This window comes from Ranitomeya imitator, chromosome 2, assembly GCF_032444005.1.
Source record: "Ranitomeya imitator isolate aRanImi1 chromosome 2, aRanImi1.pri, whole genome shotgun sequence".
In the NCBI taxonomy this organism is placed as follows: Eukaryota; Metazoa; Chordata; class Amphibia; order Anura; family Dendrobatidae; genus Ranitomeya; species Ranitomeya imitator.
The window spans coordinates 391,664,096-391,682,372 of record NC_091283.1 but is presented as its reverse complement, the minus strand read 5'-3'; the positions used below and the strand labels follow the sequence as shown (position 1 = coordinate 391,682,372).

At 45.4% G+C, this 18,277-nt stretch overlaps 1 protein-coding gene across 1 annotated transcript in view; it reads right to left on the bottom strand.

The window, feature by feature from the left end:
* The window catches only part of LOC138666652 (zinc finger protein 850-like), a 92,616-nt gene extending 78,478 nt beyond the window's left edge, over positions 1 to 14,138 (bottom strand). Inside the window, exons 1-5 of the mRNA XM_069754842.1 lie at positions 13,949 to 14,138; positions 13,642 to 13,818; positions 13,436 to 13,559; positions 13,241 to 13,353; positions 10,515 to 10,605 (exon numbers count right to left, since the gene is read on the bottom strand). Coding sequence (XP_069610943.1) covers positions 10,515 to 10,605; positions 13,241 to 13,353; positions 13,436 to 13,559; positions 13,642 to 13,818; positions 13,949 to 14,131 — 688 coding nt within the window. The 5' untranslated portion in view covers positions 14,132 to 14,138. The remainder of the gene's footprint in view (positions 1 to 10,514; positions 10,606 to 13,240; positions 13,354 to 13,435; positions 13,560 to 13,641; positions 13,819 to 13,948) is intronic.
* Positions 14,139 to 18,277: the final 4,139 nt, after the last annotated feature.

The following is an 18,277-nucleotide window of genomic DNA, read 5'->3' as shown; positions in this document are numbered from 1 at the left end:
GTCTGCCTGTGGGGGGTGCTGTCATACTACAGAGTGTGCCTGTGGGGGGGTGCTGCCCTATACTACAGAGTCTGCCTGCGGGGGGTGCTGACTTATACTACAGGGTCTGCCTATGGGGGGCTGCCTTATACCACAGGGTCTGCCTATTGGGTGCGCAAGATGGTAGCAGCACATAACAAGATTAGGGAGCAGGATGGAAGCAGCACATACCAGGATGGAGACCATATACCAATATAAATGCTCGCCACCGGGGCGTAGAACGGGTTCAATAGCTAGTCCTTCATAACAAGACATCAAGACTCATACATGTGTACTTTGTCTCAGATTCCTTATTGAAGTACAGTACTCCGTACAGTTGGTTGCTTGTGACAAGCACATTTTCTTTGACTGACAATAAGTTTAGATTTTATTTTCTCTGACAAATATAGTGTTGGCTTGCTGCTTTCTTGTGCATGAAGAATTTAGAAATAAATGGTGTAACTCACAGCCACCTTTACTCCATCAACAGGGAGGAATTAGTTAAGGAAGTAAAGGTGGCAGGGAATTTCTGTCACGTCGCTGTCGCACTCCGCACCCTGTCATACTTACCTGTCCTCGGCGTTCCGGCACGTGTCCTCTGCTGCATCTTCCTCTCAGCGCTCGCTGCCACCCTCTGCTGTCCGTCGGGCGCACGCGCATGTCAGATTCAGCTCTGTGCGCGCGCACTTCTAACTTACCTGCCCGTGCCTTCCTTCTTCCTCTCTTTCACCCTGAGGACTGTCACCCGGAAGTGCTGCACTGTGCAGGTATATTAATCAGTTTCCATCCACTCTTCCTTGCCTGGTGATCATTTGTTTCTGCGAATGCTCTTGGCCGCACGCTTGTCCTGGTGTTCTCTTTTGCCTAACCCTGCTTTATCCTTGGTTTCTTCCAGCGCCAGATCCTGTGTCTCCTCGTGACCCTGCAGTACCGGTACCTCTGCAGCCCTGTGTCTCACTAATCCTGTGTCTCCGCAGTCCCTGTATTCCTGCAGCTTCGTACCGCAGCCCGCTCGTGACTCTGCAGTCCCTTTATCTCTACAGTCCAGTGTCTCAGTCCTTCCGTGTCTCTGCAGTCTCAATATCCTTTCAGTTCCGTGTCTCAGCCATCCGGTGTCTCCGCAGTCCCTGTATCTCTGCGGTTCTGTGTCTCTGCCTTTCTCGCCAGTCTGGTGTCTCTTCCGTTTCCTCTGATTCCTCGTCTCCATTTTGTCTCTTTGTCTATCTTGGACCTCCAGCTTCCGTGGCGATAGTCCTTCAGGGGCTTACCCCTAACTTTCCCTGTATAGGGGGCGGTCCACCGGGTCAGCTCGTCCGTGCGGGAATCGTCGTCACGGTCCAGAGGGTCCACTAATTAATTTCTCTTCTAAAATTGTCACAATTTCGGAGGCAGTGATCATGCTATCCTCAAATTTTGGATTACAAGAGGAGAAAGACCAGCAGGACACCCACGGAACTAGTAAGAGAAGGACTAGCATGTGTAGGAACTGCAATCTAAAAGATGCTGTTATGAACTGGTGTGAATTGAACACTGAAGTTATATGCATTTGTGAGGATTTGATCGTTTTCTGTGTGAAGATAACACATTAAAAATTACTTTTTTTGTTTGAACTTTGTAGGTCACTGCTTCCTCACTGGCTACTGGTGCACTACACAAGGGACAACCGAACGCTGCACTGGGACAATGAACTGGAGAACTGGACGTGGTTGCTGACTTTTGTGTCTGTGCAATTGCAGGTTGTGGACAGGAGGCCTCAGCGCTTCCTTCCTGGACAGCAGAGTGGGAATGATATAACACGGGGGAAGGGCGAGTGGTTTCACTGTCAGACACAGATACTGTACGCAGGCGTTCCGCCCACCTACTGGGGTGCTGTGTATATGAGCAGTACATGGCATATGCTAGAGGTACCATGTCAAATTTCATCTTATGAAGGGACGTGTGGGTAAGAAATTTCGAACCATTTATGTTGCCTGGGCATAGTAAATATCTGTGGTTAGTTATAGCACCTCACTTCTCTTATTTTCCCATCAGGCCTCTCATTTTCCCCCTCACATCTCTCATTTTCTCCCTTACACCTCATTTTCCCCCTCACTCATTTCATTCCCCCTTAACACTTGTCATTTCGACCTCACATCTGTCATTTTCCGATCACTCCACTCATTTTGCACTCACACCTTTTCATTTTCACCTCACACCCCTCATTTTCCCCTCAGTATATACATGTTTGTCATCTCCCTTATATATAGTCTACACCTGTATGTCATCTCCTGTATATAGTATATACCTGCTGTATGTCATCTCCTCCTGTAAATAGTATATACCTGCTGTATGTCATCTCCTCCTGTATATAGTATATACCTGTATGTCATCTCCCCTGTATATACCTGTGTGTCATCTCCCCTGTATATAGTATATATCTGTGTGTCATCTCCTCCTGTATTAGACCTCGTTCACACGTTATTTGCTCAGTATATTTACCTCAGTATTTCTAAGCTAAATTGGCAGCCTGATAAATCCCCAGCCAACAGGAAGCCTTCCCCCCTGGCAGTATATATTAGCTCACACATGCACATAATAGACAGGTCATGTGACTGACAGCGGCTGTATTTCATATATGGTACAGTGGTTGCTCTTGTAGTTTGTCTGCTTATTAATCAGATTTATATTTTTGAAGGATAATACCAGACTTGTGTTTCTTAGGGTGAGTTTCATGAGTCAAGTTGTGTGTGTTGAGTTGCATGTGGCGACATGCGTGTAGCAACTTTTTGTGTCGAGTTGCATGTGACAGGTTAGTATAGCAAGTTGTGTGCAGCAAGTTTTGCACATGGCGAGTTTTGCGCGTTGCGAGTTTTATGTGTGGTGCGTTTTGAGTATGTGCAAGTTTTGTGTGACGCAACTTTTGCATGTGTTGCAACTTTTGTGCATGTGGCAATTTTTCCGCGTGTGGCGAGTTTTCCATGAGGTGAGTTTTGCACGTGTGGCGAGTTTTGCGTAAGCCTAGTTTTGCACGTGGCGTGTTTTGAGTGGCGACTTTTGTGTTTCGACTTTTATGTGGCGAGGTTGGTGTATGTGTGGTGAAATGTGTGCTGAGGGTGGTATATGTGTTCAAGCACGTGGTAGTGTGTGGCGCATTTTGTGTGTGTGTTCATATCCCTGTGTAGTCTGTATATATTTATACCGTATATATTCGAGTATAAGCCGAGATTTTCAGCCCTTATACTCGAGTCATACCCAGGGGTCGGCAGGGGAGGGGGAGCGGGGTCTGTGTAATTATACTCACCTGCTCCTGGTGCGGTCCCTGCACGTCTTTTCCCCGGCGCTGACAGCTTCTTCCTGTACGGAGCGGTCACATGGTACCGCTTATTACAGAAATGAATATGCGGCTCCACCTCCCATAGAGGTGGAGCCGCATATTCGTTACTGTAATGAGCGGTAACGGTGACCGCTCAGTACAGGAAGAAGCTGCCAGCGCCAGGGAACAGACGTGCAGGGACCGCACCAGGAGCAGGTGAGTATAACGGGGAGGGGAGCGCTGCGCGATATTCACCTGCTCCTCGTTCCGGCGCCGCTCCGTCTTCAGCAGTGACGCTCAGGTCAGAGGGCGCTGTGGCGTGGTTAGTGCGCACCCTCTGCCTAAACGTCAGTGGCAGTGCAGGAGATGCTGAAGATGGAGCGGCGCCGGAAAGAGGAGCAGGTGAATATTGAAAGTGTCGGGGGCCTGTGCGACGGAGAGGTGAGTATGGGATTTTTTTATCGCAGCAACAGCAAATGGGGCAAGTGTCTGTATGGAGCATCTATGGGGCCATGTTTGTGGAGCATTATATGGGGCCATAACGTTTGTGCAGCTCTGTATGGGGCCACAACGTTTGTGCAGCACTGTATGGGGCCATAACGTTTGTGCAGCACTGTATGGGGCCATAACGTTTGTGCAGTATTGTAGGGGCCATAACGTTTGTGCAGCACTGTATGGGGCCATAACGTTTGTGCAGCATTGTAGCCAGTCACCAGCTGGTGGTGACTGGCTTCCGCACTTCCGATTTATGGTTGGCCTCATAGGCATCTGCAATCTGCGCTGCTTTCGTCACGTCTTTGGGTTCTCTGTCCATCACGAACTGTCGCACCTCAGCTGGGCAAAGATGTAAGAACTGGTCTTTGATCATCAGGTCTCCCAGCTGCTCAAAAGAGGTCACTGACAGTCCTTGGATCCAATGGTTAAAGTGGGTCCTGAGTCCATGCACCACATCGCCGTAGCTGTCGTCTGGGCCACTTTGGAGGTTCCGGAACTTTCTACGGTAAACCTCAGGTGTAAGCTGGTATTTGGCTATCAGGGCCTGCTTGATGGCCTCATAGTCACCATCTTGTTCTTGAGGGAGGGCAGCAAACGCCTCCAGAGCTTTGCCTCTCAGCCCTTGTGTCAGGTATTGTGCCAATTCATCTGTAGGTAGCTGGTATTGTCTGCAGGCTTTCTCAAAGGCCCGCAGAAAAGTGTCCAAGTCCCCGTCCTTTTCCATAACAAGAAAGTGATTGGGCCGGGGCTTCGGTATCTGAGCGCTGCTGGGCTCACGGCTCCGGGCGGTGGAGGGCATCCCCCCTGCCGGAGCATCTCCCGTTCATGTTCTCGCTGGGCCTTTCGCTCAGCCTCTTCGAATTGCAGGACCAGCTGCAGACATCTCTCTGTGTCATCTGCTGAGCATTGTTGCAGAGCCAGCTGCAGGCGGAGATCTGCGCTCCCCTGGTTGCAAGTAGGGCCGGCATTCAGTGGTTGAACCTCTGCGGCAGCAGCACCTCTGCTCGTACTGGCTTCTGCGGCCTCTGGGCTCTGTGGCCTGGCTTGGTCTGCTTCAAATTGCACCAGTTCAGCGACCATTTGAGCCTTGGACTTGTTATGGGAGTTCAGGTCATGGTACGTGCATATCCCAGCAAGTGTCCTCCTTCTGCTGGGCGTACCAGGCTTCTCCTTTCGCAGCCATGGTTGCCAAATAAAAGATAGGATAGAAAAACGAAGAGAAAGGGATAATTACCAGTACACACAATTGTCTCAGAACTAATAAACACTGAGTTCGTTCTCCAAACTTATTTGCGCAGAGTCCTCGCAAGAACTTTGCAAGTCTTTAGTGAGAGGAATGATTGCTCAATCCAAATCACTAATGCTCTAAGATCCCACTGCCTTGCCACTAATATGTCACGATTCACACCGTGACCGTCACACCCACGTCACAGAACGGGGTGACTTTAGGCCAACAGACGGCTATCACATGGGCAGGGGGTTTATCTTAGTTATCCCTCCACTGCTACAATGTGATGAAAAAAAAACCACACACACACACAAGTCTATTGACCTCTTAGTTTACAGCAGGGGCTTATATTAGGTAACCCACTGCTCTTCAATATACCATGAACTGCCGGGATTTATGTATATCCCACTTTACAGTTCCGCTTGAACTTGCAGCTCTGGCGCCCCCCTTACCCTCAGGTCGGATTAGGTACTGCACCTAGGGTAATTAGTCACCAGAAAGGCTGCCTGCTATGTACTGGCTATTGGGCACGCTGCAGCGAGGCGATTTAACTACTCCCACTCAGACAGGAACAATAATTATCAACGCCACAGTCGCTACAACGACTCCCAAAGGCACAGCACACGGTATGCTGCCACCAGCTTCGATTAAACGGGTCCGGAGCTAACCCAAAACAGTAGCGTAATTCCCTTCAGAAGACTTAGGGTACGTCTTAGAGCAGGAAGAACGAAAACTAGTAATTTATATATTTTACGCCGAAAGAAGGCAGTGTTTATGAAAACATGTTACAATATGAGACAATTGAAAATATGTACAAGGTAATTATAAAAATGACATGGATTAAAGAAGAAAGGTAAAACTCACATGTTCTCAGTTCATTTCAGGCAAAACCATGCTGATAGGCAGTGCTCCCAAATATCCCAATGCCTAGTACAGCTCCTCAGGCAAAAACTCAGACCAAACTCGGACCGAAGGCTGGGTTAAGGGTAGAGACTTTTAAACCCCAGCCTTGTGACCTCACAAAAGGGCTGGTTAATGATATTCAATGAGGTCAGAGATCTTTACGTTCTCAGACCCTGGAGACAAAGAAATTCCTGACTGAGAAGGGAGGGACCACAGGTGGCTTTGCAGGATTGGTCACCTGCAGTATAAAGCCACACCCTGCTCACACACAAGCTTCAGGTTACCCAGTGTCTGCCATAGGGCTGGTTTGTTGTATTCAGGGGGTGAAGAGAGGATGGTTTTACAGCTGCCATGTGTTTTTCAGGACCATGGTTAGAAGTGCAAAAATCCCTCAGCACGCCCACCCTATATGTGCTGGCAGAGAACTAAAACTTATATTATACATTTTCCTCACAGGGGCATCTATGGGGCCCTAAAGAACTGCATGGAGCATTATATGGGGCATATTTGTATATGGAGCATCTTATGGGGCCATAATGAACTGTATGGAGCATCTTATGGGGCCATAATCAACATTTGTGCAGCATTATATGGGGCAAATGTCTCTGGAGCATCTTATGGGGCCATTATTAACCTTTATGCAGGATTATATGGGGCATATTTTAATATGGAGCATCTTATGGGGCCATCATAAACTTTATGGAGCATTATATGGGGCTCCTGATTCAATATGGATATTCAAAAACACTTAACCTACTGATGTCTCAATTAATTTTACTTTTATTGGTGTCTATTTTTATTTTTGACATTTACCGGTAGCTGCTGCATTTTCCACCCTAGGCTTTTACTCGAGTCAATAAGCTTTCCCAGTTTTTTTGTGCAAAATTAGAGGAGGTGGGGGGAGGGTCGGCTTATACTCGAGTATATACGGTAGTAAGTGAGAAAACCTCTTTAAATGGGAAACAGACTGAATATTTTATATCCCATTGAAAACCCTTAAATGGACCTATTAATCAATAACTTGTACTTCACTCTAAGAAACCCACTGTAAAATATTGGCCAGATTCTACTTCACACCAGTAAAACTACATAAAACATCACCCAACTATTCGAAAAAGTGTTGGAGGAATTGTGACCAAACATGTGATACCCTACACATTTTCTGGAATTGTCCAAAAAAAAAAAAAAAAATTCTGGAAAGAAGTACATGATCTCATTCAGAAAAGAACAGAACATAAATTTACCCTATCCCCCAAACTTGCTCTCCTATCTTTGGGCATTGATGAACTACCCCAAAAAATTAGACCCATTACCCTACATATCTTATTAGGTACAAAAATTCTTATCGCATCCAAATGGAAACAAATGAGGACCCCCTCTTAAGGCGGAAGTTATAGAAAAAGTCTCTCTTTATAATATACATGAATACAACTACTGTATTAGGATTAATATATTCCCTCAGTAGGATCGCTACTTCCAACAGGTGGCGCTATAGAGTTTAAGTCCTCTTTTTCTCAGAAGAGGCAATTTGCATATTATATTTCCCAGAGGAGCATTGCACGGCAAATAAGCCTCCTTACCTTGACAAGCCAGAGATGGTAACGATACCCCTGGTAGCCACATTAGGGCATCTCTCTTATATCAGGTCCTAAACTTGCCTTTCCTCGCTGAGAATAAACGTCTCCATCTGAATGGGTACATGTGAGACCTCTTCTTAGACTAAAATTCTCTCTCTCTGTTCACACTTAGTCTATGTTTGGATGTGACGGTCAGGTTTTTGAAATGTATTCTCTAGCCTTCCGATTGAGCACTCCGCCTCCTAGCCACATGTGTTTTAATTACAGCAGGTCCAATACCCTTCCACAGAGAGAGAGAATTTTAGTCTAAGAAAAGGTCTCACATGTACCCATTCAGATGGAGACATTTATTCTCAGCGAGGAAAGGCAAGTTTAGGACCTGATATAAGAGAGATGCCCTAATGTGGCTACCAGGTACACATAAAATTGGCCATTTTTATGCGCTAAACGCTCTCATTTTTCATATTTTTAGTGCAGTAATGCAGTTCAGTTTTCGTGTTTCGTGTTTGCATGTTTCAGCGCTGCAGTGTGCTGCCTTATTTACTTAACAATAATTAAAAATACAAACACCATCAATCACTCAAGTGATGAAGACCATAACTAGTCTAATATAGTAACCCAAGTTAAACCTAATGGCTTATGAGGCAGTGTGCAGTATCCCTAATTGGACAATATCATTAATAACCCATGTGTGAACACAGAACACATCCATATGCAAAGAAAGTCATAAGCAATTCGTCCAAAATAATATGATTCTAACTAGCCAGTTTACAGGTTCAAGGGTAACAATAATACTACTAGGTCCCATGAGTGTCAGAAGAGGAAAACGCGTATCACCTGGCGAACCAGGCTTCGTCAGGGAAGGTTCTGTATGGAGCGCTATGTGGTGCCCATAATACTATATGGAGGACTATGTGGTGCCCATAATACTGTATGTAGGACTATACTGTCTGGTTTCTGACCTAATGTACAATAGATATCACTCATGTAATGTAAGAAGTGAAATCTTTGGCAGTGTACTATGCCTATATTTCTCTGCTGTATCTGTACATTACGAATTGTGGTATGTGTTAAAAGGAGCCCACTGAGACTCTTTGACCTGGGGCCCACAAAAACCCGGAGCTGGCCCTGTATGCGCTGCACAGTACCACTTCTCCTGTCTTGTTCTCGAAGAGGCGACATTGGACCTTGGGAGGGTCAATATTAGTTTAGTATTTTCAATAATACTATGGCTAAATAAAAATATTGGAAAACCTGTTTAAATCGTTTCCCAAGTAATCCCCTCTCCTCTGGATAGGGGATAAATTTCCAATTGCTGGAGATCAGATTGCTGCGACCTCCATGATCCTGAAAATCGGAGCTCTGTAGAGCACCATGAAAATGCAGCTGTGGTCAATCCTCCGCACTGTGGCGGCATTCACATGTGGTTCTTCAAATAACTGCTTTTAGGAGAGAGAGGGGCACGACAAAATAAAGCAAAATTCACTGATCGGGGTGAGGAGTGTTATAGTTTGTGGGCTGGTGGGGTTGGTGTGGCAGGGCTGCTTTTTTGTCCCAGTCCAGCCCTAGCCCAGTTAATCTATGGGTGCATGTCTCCAGAAGCACGAGATGGGCATAATGTACTGGACACTACAATGTATGGGGACCTACAATAGCAGATTTGCAATTTTCACTCAACAACATCCACTGCTGCCTGTTTCTGGAAAACACCCATGGAGTCAAATCTTCATTACAACTGTAGATAAATTCCCAAAGGGGTAATTATTTTATCTTCACTGACCAATAGTAGAAAATTCTGTGACACACCTGTGGTGTCAATATGATCACTGCGTCCCTAGATGAATTAATTGAGAGGTGTAGTTTGTAAAATGAGGTCACTCATGGGGCACTGGGGTGTTCTGTTGTTCTGGCACCTCAAGGGCTCTCTCATTGGGTCATGGCATCTGCAAACCAGAGCAGTAAAATCTGCACTATATTATGATGCGACTTCCCTTCTAAGCTTTGCATTATGCCTCAAAAGTAGTTCCCGATTACATATAGGGTATTGGCGCACTCAGGAGAAATTGCACAACATTTTTTTAAATATGGACCTAAGCACAGGTAGGTGTTTGCTAACAGAGGCAATTACCTGTCTGCTGTACTTGGTGCTGGGTCAGAGTGGTCACCACCAGCTCCTGCCGGTGATTCAGATGCTCCATGTCAGCGAGCAGCTCTTCTTCCCGGCTGCTCTCTGGACAACTCATGACTTCACATATCATGGTGATTGAGAGCCGGTTTCTCACAGTTAAACTATCAATCACATGATATGGGTGGTCATACCCTATTAACACAGTAAAGTGGCAGAGAAGCTGCATCACCAGTAAGAGCAGTCTGTGAGATTGGCAGAAGACACAAAAGACAAGTAGGAAGCAACTACATGTGTGATAGTTCTTAGTACATTGTAAAAGCAAAAAAAAAAAAAGTATAGTCCCTGGTAACCCCATAATGAATCAGCCCCTTTATCCACATCAAAACTTTCATGTGAAAAAACCCTGAACATCTAAGGGTACCGTCACACAGTGCAATTTTCATCGCTACGACGGTACGATCCGTGACGCTCCAGCGTCGTAACAATATCGCTCCAGCGTCGTAGACTGCTGTCACACTTTGCAATCTACGACGCTGGAGCGATAATTTCATGACGTATGTGCGATGTAGAAGCCGTTGGTTACTATGCGCACATCGTATACGATATATGTTACACCATGCGATCATGCCGCCACAGCGGGACACTAGACGACGAAAGAAAGTTTCAAACGATCTGCTACGACGTACGATTCTCAGCGGGGTCCCTGATCGCAGGAGCGTGTCAGACACTGCGATATCGTAACTATATCGCTCGAACGTCACAAATCGTGCCGTCGTAGCGATCAAAATTGCACTGTGTGACGGTACCCTAAAATTACAAGCCAGTGACTGATTAGAGCCTGTGACTTCTCGGCATTTAGTGGCCACTACTCACCTGTGCGGTTATCTGTAGGAATCTCCTCTTTACACCTCTCATCACCCCTCACATATGTCTCTGTAGTATTAATATGGGGCAGATCTTTACCCTGAAAGAAATAGTGTAAAAGTCACTGACTAACATTTGAGAAGATTTAGACAACATCTAATCTCTATGATCAGCTTTACCCTGTCATCTCCACCAAGTATAAAACATACACTGAATGGCCACATTATTAGAGACGCCCATCTAGTAACACATAGATCTTCTTTGTCCCTTCAGAATCTCAGCAATTAGCCCCTTACAGACATCAGGCATAATCACCCGATCCGGGGCCGGCTCCAGGTTTTTGATGGCCCCAGGCGAAAGAGTCTCAGTGGGCCCCCCCTTTAACACATACCACGATTCATGATCGCATATAAACACAGCCACGTAGTTTATAGAACAGCCATCTAGTATATAGCACAGCCACGTAGCATATAACAGCCCACGTAGTATATAGAACAGCCATGTAGTATATAGAGACACTTGCACCATATAGTGCTGCACAAACATTATGGCCCCATACAGACACTTGCCCCATATAGTGCTGCACAAACATTATGGCCCCATACAGACACTTGCCCCATATAGTGCTGCACAAACGTTATGGCCCGATAAGATGCTCCATACAGACACTTGCCCCATTTGCTGTTGCTGCGATAAAAAAAAAAAAAAAAAATCACATACTCACCTCTCCGTCGCTCAGGCCCCCGGCGCTTTCAAAATTCACCTGTCCTCGTTCCAGCCGCCGCTCCATCTTTATCAGCGTCTTCTGCACTGACGCCAGGCAGAGGGCGCGCACTAACCACGTCACCGCGCCCTCTGACCTCAGCGTCACTGCAGAAGATGCTGAAGACGGAGGCGGAGCAGCGGCTGGAATGAGGAGCAGGTGACTATCGTGCAGCGCTCCCCTCCCCGTTATACTCACCTGCTCCTGGCGTGGTGCAGTCCCTGCTTCCCGAAGCGGTAGCTTCTTCCTGTATCGAGCGGTCACCGTTACCGCTCTTTACAGTAATGAATATGCGGCTCCACCCTTATGGGAGGTGGAGCCGCATATTCATTACTGTAATGAGCGGTACCATGTGACCGCGCAGTACAGGAAGAAGCTGGGGAGCAGGGGACCTGCAGGGACCGCGCCAGCCGCCAGGAGTAGGTAGGTGAGTATAATTAGACAGTCCCCGGCCGCTCCCCCTCCCGGTGGTCCTAGGCACTGGCAACTGCCTGCCCCTAACGCCGGCCCTGAATGGGCCCCCCTGTCTCGCCAGGGCCCCGACACTTGCCCGGGTACGCCGGGTGCTGACGCCGGCCCTGACCCGATCTATCAATTAAAAAAAGGTTTAACCTGATTGCTAAAATTATAGTGGCAGGTCAGTTTTAGCATTTAGTGGACCTAGTAAAAAATCCAAAGAAAAAACACGTGTGGGATTGCACTTTTTATGCAATATCACCGCATTTGGGGACTTTTTCTCCTGTTTTCTAGTACACGACATGGTAAAGCCAATGGTGTCGTTCAAAAGTACAACTCGTCCCGCAAAAAACAAGCCCTCACATGGCCATAATGACAGAAAAATAATAATAAAGAAAAATAAAGTTATGGCTCTGGGAAGAAGGGGAGCGAAAAACAAAAACGCAAAACCGAAAAAAGCTCCAGGGGTTAATCATGTCATAAATTAAACAAGGCGCTGAGATTGTTCCCCAGGAATACTGGCCCATGCCAACAGGAAAGGTTCTTGTAGTTGATGCAAATTAGATGGAGGTGCTGAGATGCTCTGAATAACCAATTCTACCTCATCCCATAGATGCTTTATAGGGTTAAGATCTGAGGACTGTGAAGGCAGAAAGCAAGGAAATCTCACTGTCATATTCCTGGTGTAAAGGAATGGAAGATCCTGGCGCCTCCTGAAGATAATTGATGTATGACATAAATGTATATTTGTGATACTGCAGAATATACTGCAAATTGTCTCTTCAGAGAGGAAGAGGACTAGAACTCTAGTGCCACCCATTGGAAGTAGCAATCCTAACAGTCAATGTCGACTCTTTAACAAGCCTTGTCACATGACCTAGGATAATAGCCAAACCAGAATCTCAATTTGCAGACACTGTTTCGGGGTACTGCCCCTCGTCAGTGCAAAGTGGAGATCTGGTTTGGCTGATTGAGAGGCGTCTGACCGGGATCCAAAAAGTATCGTTTCTCCTTTTAATCTCCTCACCTCGACATGCTTAGGTCACTCTCCGCAAGGAGAAACGATGCAGAATATACTGAAATTACAGGACACTGATGAATAGTACTGTAACTATATGGTTAATAACATGGTTCATTGAAATCACGTATGAGATAGTTATGAACTGTAGGCAGCAGGGCAGGGGAGAGTTACAGAGGGTCAGCCCTGCAGCTAGGCAGGGGAGAGACTGTAATCATAGTACACATTTCCTATGTGGGGCTCTGTAGAAAGAGATTGTGCTATTGTTCATTGTTGGCACTTAAGGGCTGATATTAGGTGTGTGGTCCAAGCATGACAGCTGCATAGAAATATATGCGGTCATGGTCGGGTGAGCAACCAGCCAGTTCGAACATTGTGATGCAAGCCCCATCAGGGTTACACGGCCATCTGACTCTTCCCTTATACTGGTGAATAAAACAAGACTGAACACAAGAAATTCACAGACTTCTACACATCATAGGGTAGATCTCATGACACCTTCTCTCCATCTACTTGATGATCCTGAGGAACATCGAGATCTTCTTGTTTACAGTCCTGTGGAAGAAGAGGACGGGGACATCTCTCTGGTGTTGTCCTCTCATTAGATAGATCTGTAGGAAACACATACAGGGACTGAATTCATTCTTTACATGCAGATAATTATAGGCCTGTGCATGTAGTCCCGTCTATTACCTGGTGATGTGAGGGGCTGGGGAACCTCCATCATGACGTCCTTGTACAGATCTTTGTGTCCTTCTAAATACTCCCACTCATTCATGGAGAAATAGACGGTGACATCCTGACACCTTATAGGAACCTGACACATAGAATGATACCGTCATCCCCCGATCCCTCCATAGCGTTACTGTATAATGTCCCAGTATTCCCAGCAGCGTCACCTCTCCAGTCAGCAGCTCAATCATCTTGTAGGCGAGTTCTAGGATCTTCTGGTTATTGATGTCCTCATGTATCAGGGGGTGAGGTGGAGGCCCTGTGATTGGGCTCAAGGGTCTTCCCCATCCCTCAGACAAAGGGGCCTGATAGCACTCACTAGAGGTCTTCACTACTGTGTAATCCTGGTTATGGAGAGACACATTAATAAATCTCACTACCGACATTTCCAGAGTCCTCACCTCTCCAGTTCTGTCCATCTGTTAATTCCCATAGATAAGAATGATGTAATGTGACGTCATCAAAATCTCTCACCTCTCCAGTAAGCCGGAAGAGGATCTCCAGGGTGAGGTGCAATATCCTCTCCGCCATCTTGTCCCTGTCCCTATCCATGTTTGTAGGGTCACTCAGGAGAATTCTCTTATATAGAAGATCTCCACTGAGACAATCCGATATTGTAGGGACCTGAATCGGGAGAAGATGACGATGTAACATCATAAAGATCCCATGTAAGAAATCTCCGGAGCTGTTACTGGCTTCACATGATCACTAGTGATGAGCGAGTGTACCCATTGCTCAGGTTTTCCCGAACACGCTCGGGTGACCTCCGAGTATTTGTTATTGCTCGGAGATATAGTTTTCATCGCATCAGTTGCATGATTTACGGCTTCCAGATATGCTGAATACATGTGAGGAATGCCTGTTTGTTAGGCTGAATACATGTGGGAATTCCCTATCTGGAAGCTGTAAATCATGCAACTGAGGTGATGAAAACTGTCTCCAAGCAATAACAAATACTCGGAGGTCACCCGAGCATGCTCTGGAAAACCAGAGCAACGAGTATACTTGCTCATCACTAATGATCACTACATCATAAATTGAGAAAACGAAAAAGGGAATTAGTGTCAGGGCAGAAATAATTATACTAATTACTAAAAACTGGAAACTTTGTTAGATACAATTCATAACTACAATGGGTATGGATATTCCCAGTAAAACAGACAAAAGTTAAGATTGGTGGCTGGGCAACTGTGGGAGCCTCAGTAGTATAAGGCACAGTTCACACAGTGTATGTAAATTTAACAATAGAAAAATGAAAAAAAAAGTGTTTATGAATCTGTACTCATTAACATATAGATATACAGTGTATCCGTAAAGTCATGGTGCACTTTTGACGAGTCACAGGATCTATTTATGGTTTACATTTTGGCGCCCTTTCTCTGGCCCAATCACATCAGACCTGTTCATGAGGAGAGATAACAAGAACCAATCAAACAACATAAACTCATTTAAGCGGTTGCTGAGCCCCCAGTCAAATTAACCCCTGATAAACTAAACTCTGTTTACTACATTGGCAGGTCTATGACATCATGCAACCACAAGCTTATGACAGCCGTGTGGTTTTCCATGCCAGTCAAGACGTGGATGGTACAGAGGAAAGTTCAGCGAGTTCTGTGGTTAGCTAAATTCGAATCGTGACCAAACTGCTATGTGAATATCGGCGCATTTATAATGAAGCGCCACCACATAGTAATAACATTACTCAATGGGATAAGCAGTTGAAGGAAACCAGCAGTTTGGTGGAGAAACCCCGTTCTTGTAGGCCATCCGTTAGTGACGAGTCTGTAGAGGCTATACGAGATACCTAAGGAGCCCTACAAAATCTGTGCGTGCATGTGCTCGACAATTACACCTAAGCAAGACTACAGTTCATAAGGTGTTAAACAAATGTGTCTGTTTTAAGGGGTACAAATTGCAGCTGTTGTACGCTATCAAACTGGCAGATAGACCCAAACGATGCCCATTTGCTACAGATAAAAAGAATATGTGAGCGGGCACCACTGAAATAACGTCTATGATAGATGCCAGGTGCTACGTATGCGCCAATAAATACTTGTACAAAAAAAGAGAGAAAAGAAGCGCAATAAATGTGCACACTCAGCTGTTATTTAGAAAATGTGAACAATGCTTTATTGAGGCGGAAAAACACAGTGCCTATACATATAAAAACATTTAAAACAGCATGTAAAAACATACCCAAACATATCACTACCATACCCTCTGGATAAAGGAGTACGGTCAAAAAGCAGACCCCATAGGGAGAAATAATCCCTCAAGACTAGATGGTGAGTATATAGAAAAGATTTTTTAATAAATGGTGCACACAAAATGCTGCAGGGCATGAAAATCAAGGCTTCCCAATGGTAAAAGATATAATGAAATAAAGCGCAATGCTAGCAGCACATTAACATAATGACAGCATAAATGGTGATACTCACTAGTCTGTATGGGGCCCACTGGCAGTGAGTATCACCATTTATACTCCTTTATCCAGAGGGTACGGTAGTGATATGTTTGGGTATGTTTTTACATGCTGTTTTAAATGTTTTTATATGTATAGGCACTGTGTTTTTCCCGCCTCAATAAAGCATTGTTCACATTTTCTAAATAACAGCTGAGTGTGCACATTTATTGCGCTTCTTTTCTCTCTTTTTTTGTACATTTGCTACAGATATTCTTCATGAGATCAATGATGCAAGAATTTTGCAGAAGAATGTGTTTAGCGATTAGGCGACCTTCCATATCTGTGGACATGTTCATCACCATAACGTTCAAATATGGGCTGTTGAACATCCTCATGCCTATGTTGAGTACGAACTAACATCTCTAAAGTGAACATGTGGTGTGGCCTGATGCATGATAAGGTGACAAGCCCATTTTTTTCGCGGAGCAGTCTGTGACGGCAATCACGTACCTCAACATGTTGGAATTGTATGCAGTGCCACAATTTTCAGAAGGTGTCATCTTTCAACAGGACAGCGCTCCTCCACACTACACCCCCATTGTTCATGAGTTTCTGGATAGAACATTCCCTCGGCGGTGGATAGGCAGGCGTTCTGTCAAGTTCTGCCACCATGATCCCCGAATCTGATGCCCTTAGACTTTTAATTTTGGGGTTATGTGAAGCAACATGTGTACATTGAACATATCAACGACATTAATCACTCAAAACAGGGACTCACAGACATTATTCACTCTGTTACACTAGACGTCCTTACCGTATGTGGCAAGAACTTCACTATCGTTTGGATGTGTGTAGGGCCACAAACAACAAAACCACATCAAACTGCACTGAATAGACATGAAACTGGGAGAGTTTTTCTTTTATTTGGAGCAGATTTCACATTTCTGTTTTTTGTTGCTTCCCAGTGACTGCTCAAAAGTGCACCATGACTTTACGGACACACTGTATATCCAAACATAAAGTAACTAGTGCAAATATGAAAATGAATGCATATCCCACAAAGGGGCCACATACAAATATAAATAATTGGTAACAATAAGGTCACCCACCAAAACACAAAAGCTTCATCAGGGTTGGGAGAGAGGATAAGAGTGTGGAGCTTACCCAAACATTTAAAGTGTGAGAAGACAATAGAAAAGGTGAATATAGTGACAGCAGGTGATTTCAATGCACATATCAAAATTTGCAGTATATTTATGTCATGTCAATCATGGATCATTGACCAAGTGCACAGTGATCGCATGATTCTCCCTGCCGTTTCTTACAACAGGGAACATGGCGCCTTCGTCCTGGGGACTGTCCACGCCCCACCCACAACTACAATCACTGTGATTGGCTATTTAGAATTGAACAGACAATCAGATTTCCTGAAAAACACCAAGGTTACTTACTGGTAGCCAGTTTTTCCGGAGCCCATGACAGCACACATGAGAGAGGGGATCCGCCCAGTCAGGACAGGAAACCTACTGAAATAAAAGGGCGGTACCTCTCCCTCGCTTCAGTTGGTTTTCAGAGCATGAGAGGCCTCCTTGGTTAGTACACATGGTAATCCACCACCACATTATAATAATCACAAAAACACCCAACTAAAAGTGCACACCAAAGGGTGAAAAAAAGAAGGGAGGGAATATACAGGTGCTGTCATGGGCTCCGGAAAAACCGGCTACCAGTAAGTAACCTTGGTGTTTTCCCGTCTCCAATGACAGCACACATGAGAGATTTTTGGAGAAAGGAACACCTTAGGGAGGGACCACCACTTGCAGCACCCTTCTACCAAAGGTCAGGTCAGTAGAGGAAGACAAGTTCAGTCGGTAGTGTTTAAAAAAGGTAGATGGTGAGGACCAGGTAGCAGCCTTACATATTTGATCAAGCGATACCTCTGCTTTTTCTGCCCAGGAAGTAGCCACGGCCCTGGTGGAGTGAGCCTTGATGCCTTCAGGGATCGGAACGCCACATGCAGTATAGGATAAGCTAATGGCCTCCCTAATCCACCTGGCAATAGTACCTTTAGATACCCCATGACCTTTCCTGCTACCCTGGAAAGCTACAAATAGAGACTGATCCTTCCTCCACTGACTGGTCAAGGATATGTACTGTAACATAGACCTTCTTACATCAAGAGTGTGAAACCTCTCCTCACCTGGATTTTTTGGATTAACACAAAAAGAGGGTAATACAATTTCCTGACTCCTATGAAATTTAAGGACTACCTTAGGTAGGTAAGCCGGGTCTGGTCTTAGAACCACCCTGTCGTCATATATCTGAGTGTATGGAGGACAAACAGACAGGGCTTGCAAATCACTCACCCTACGTGCGGACATCAAGGCTACCAATAGCAC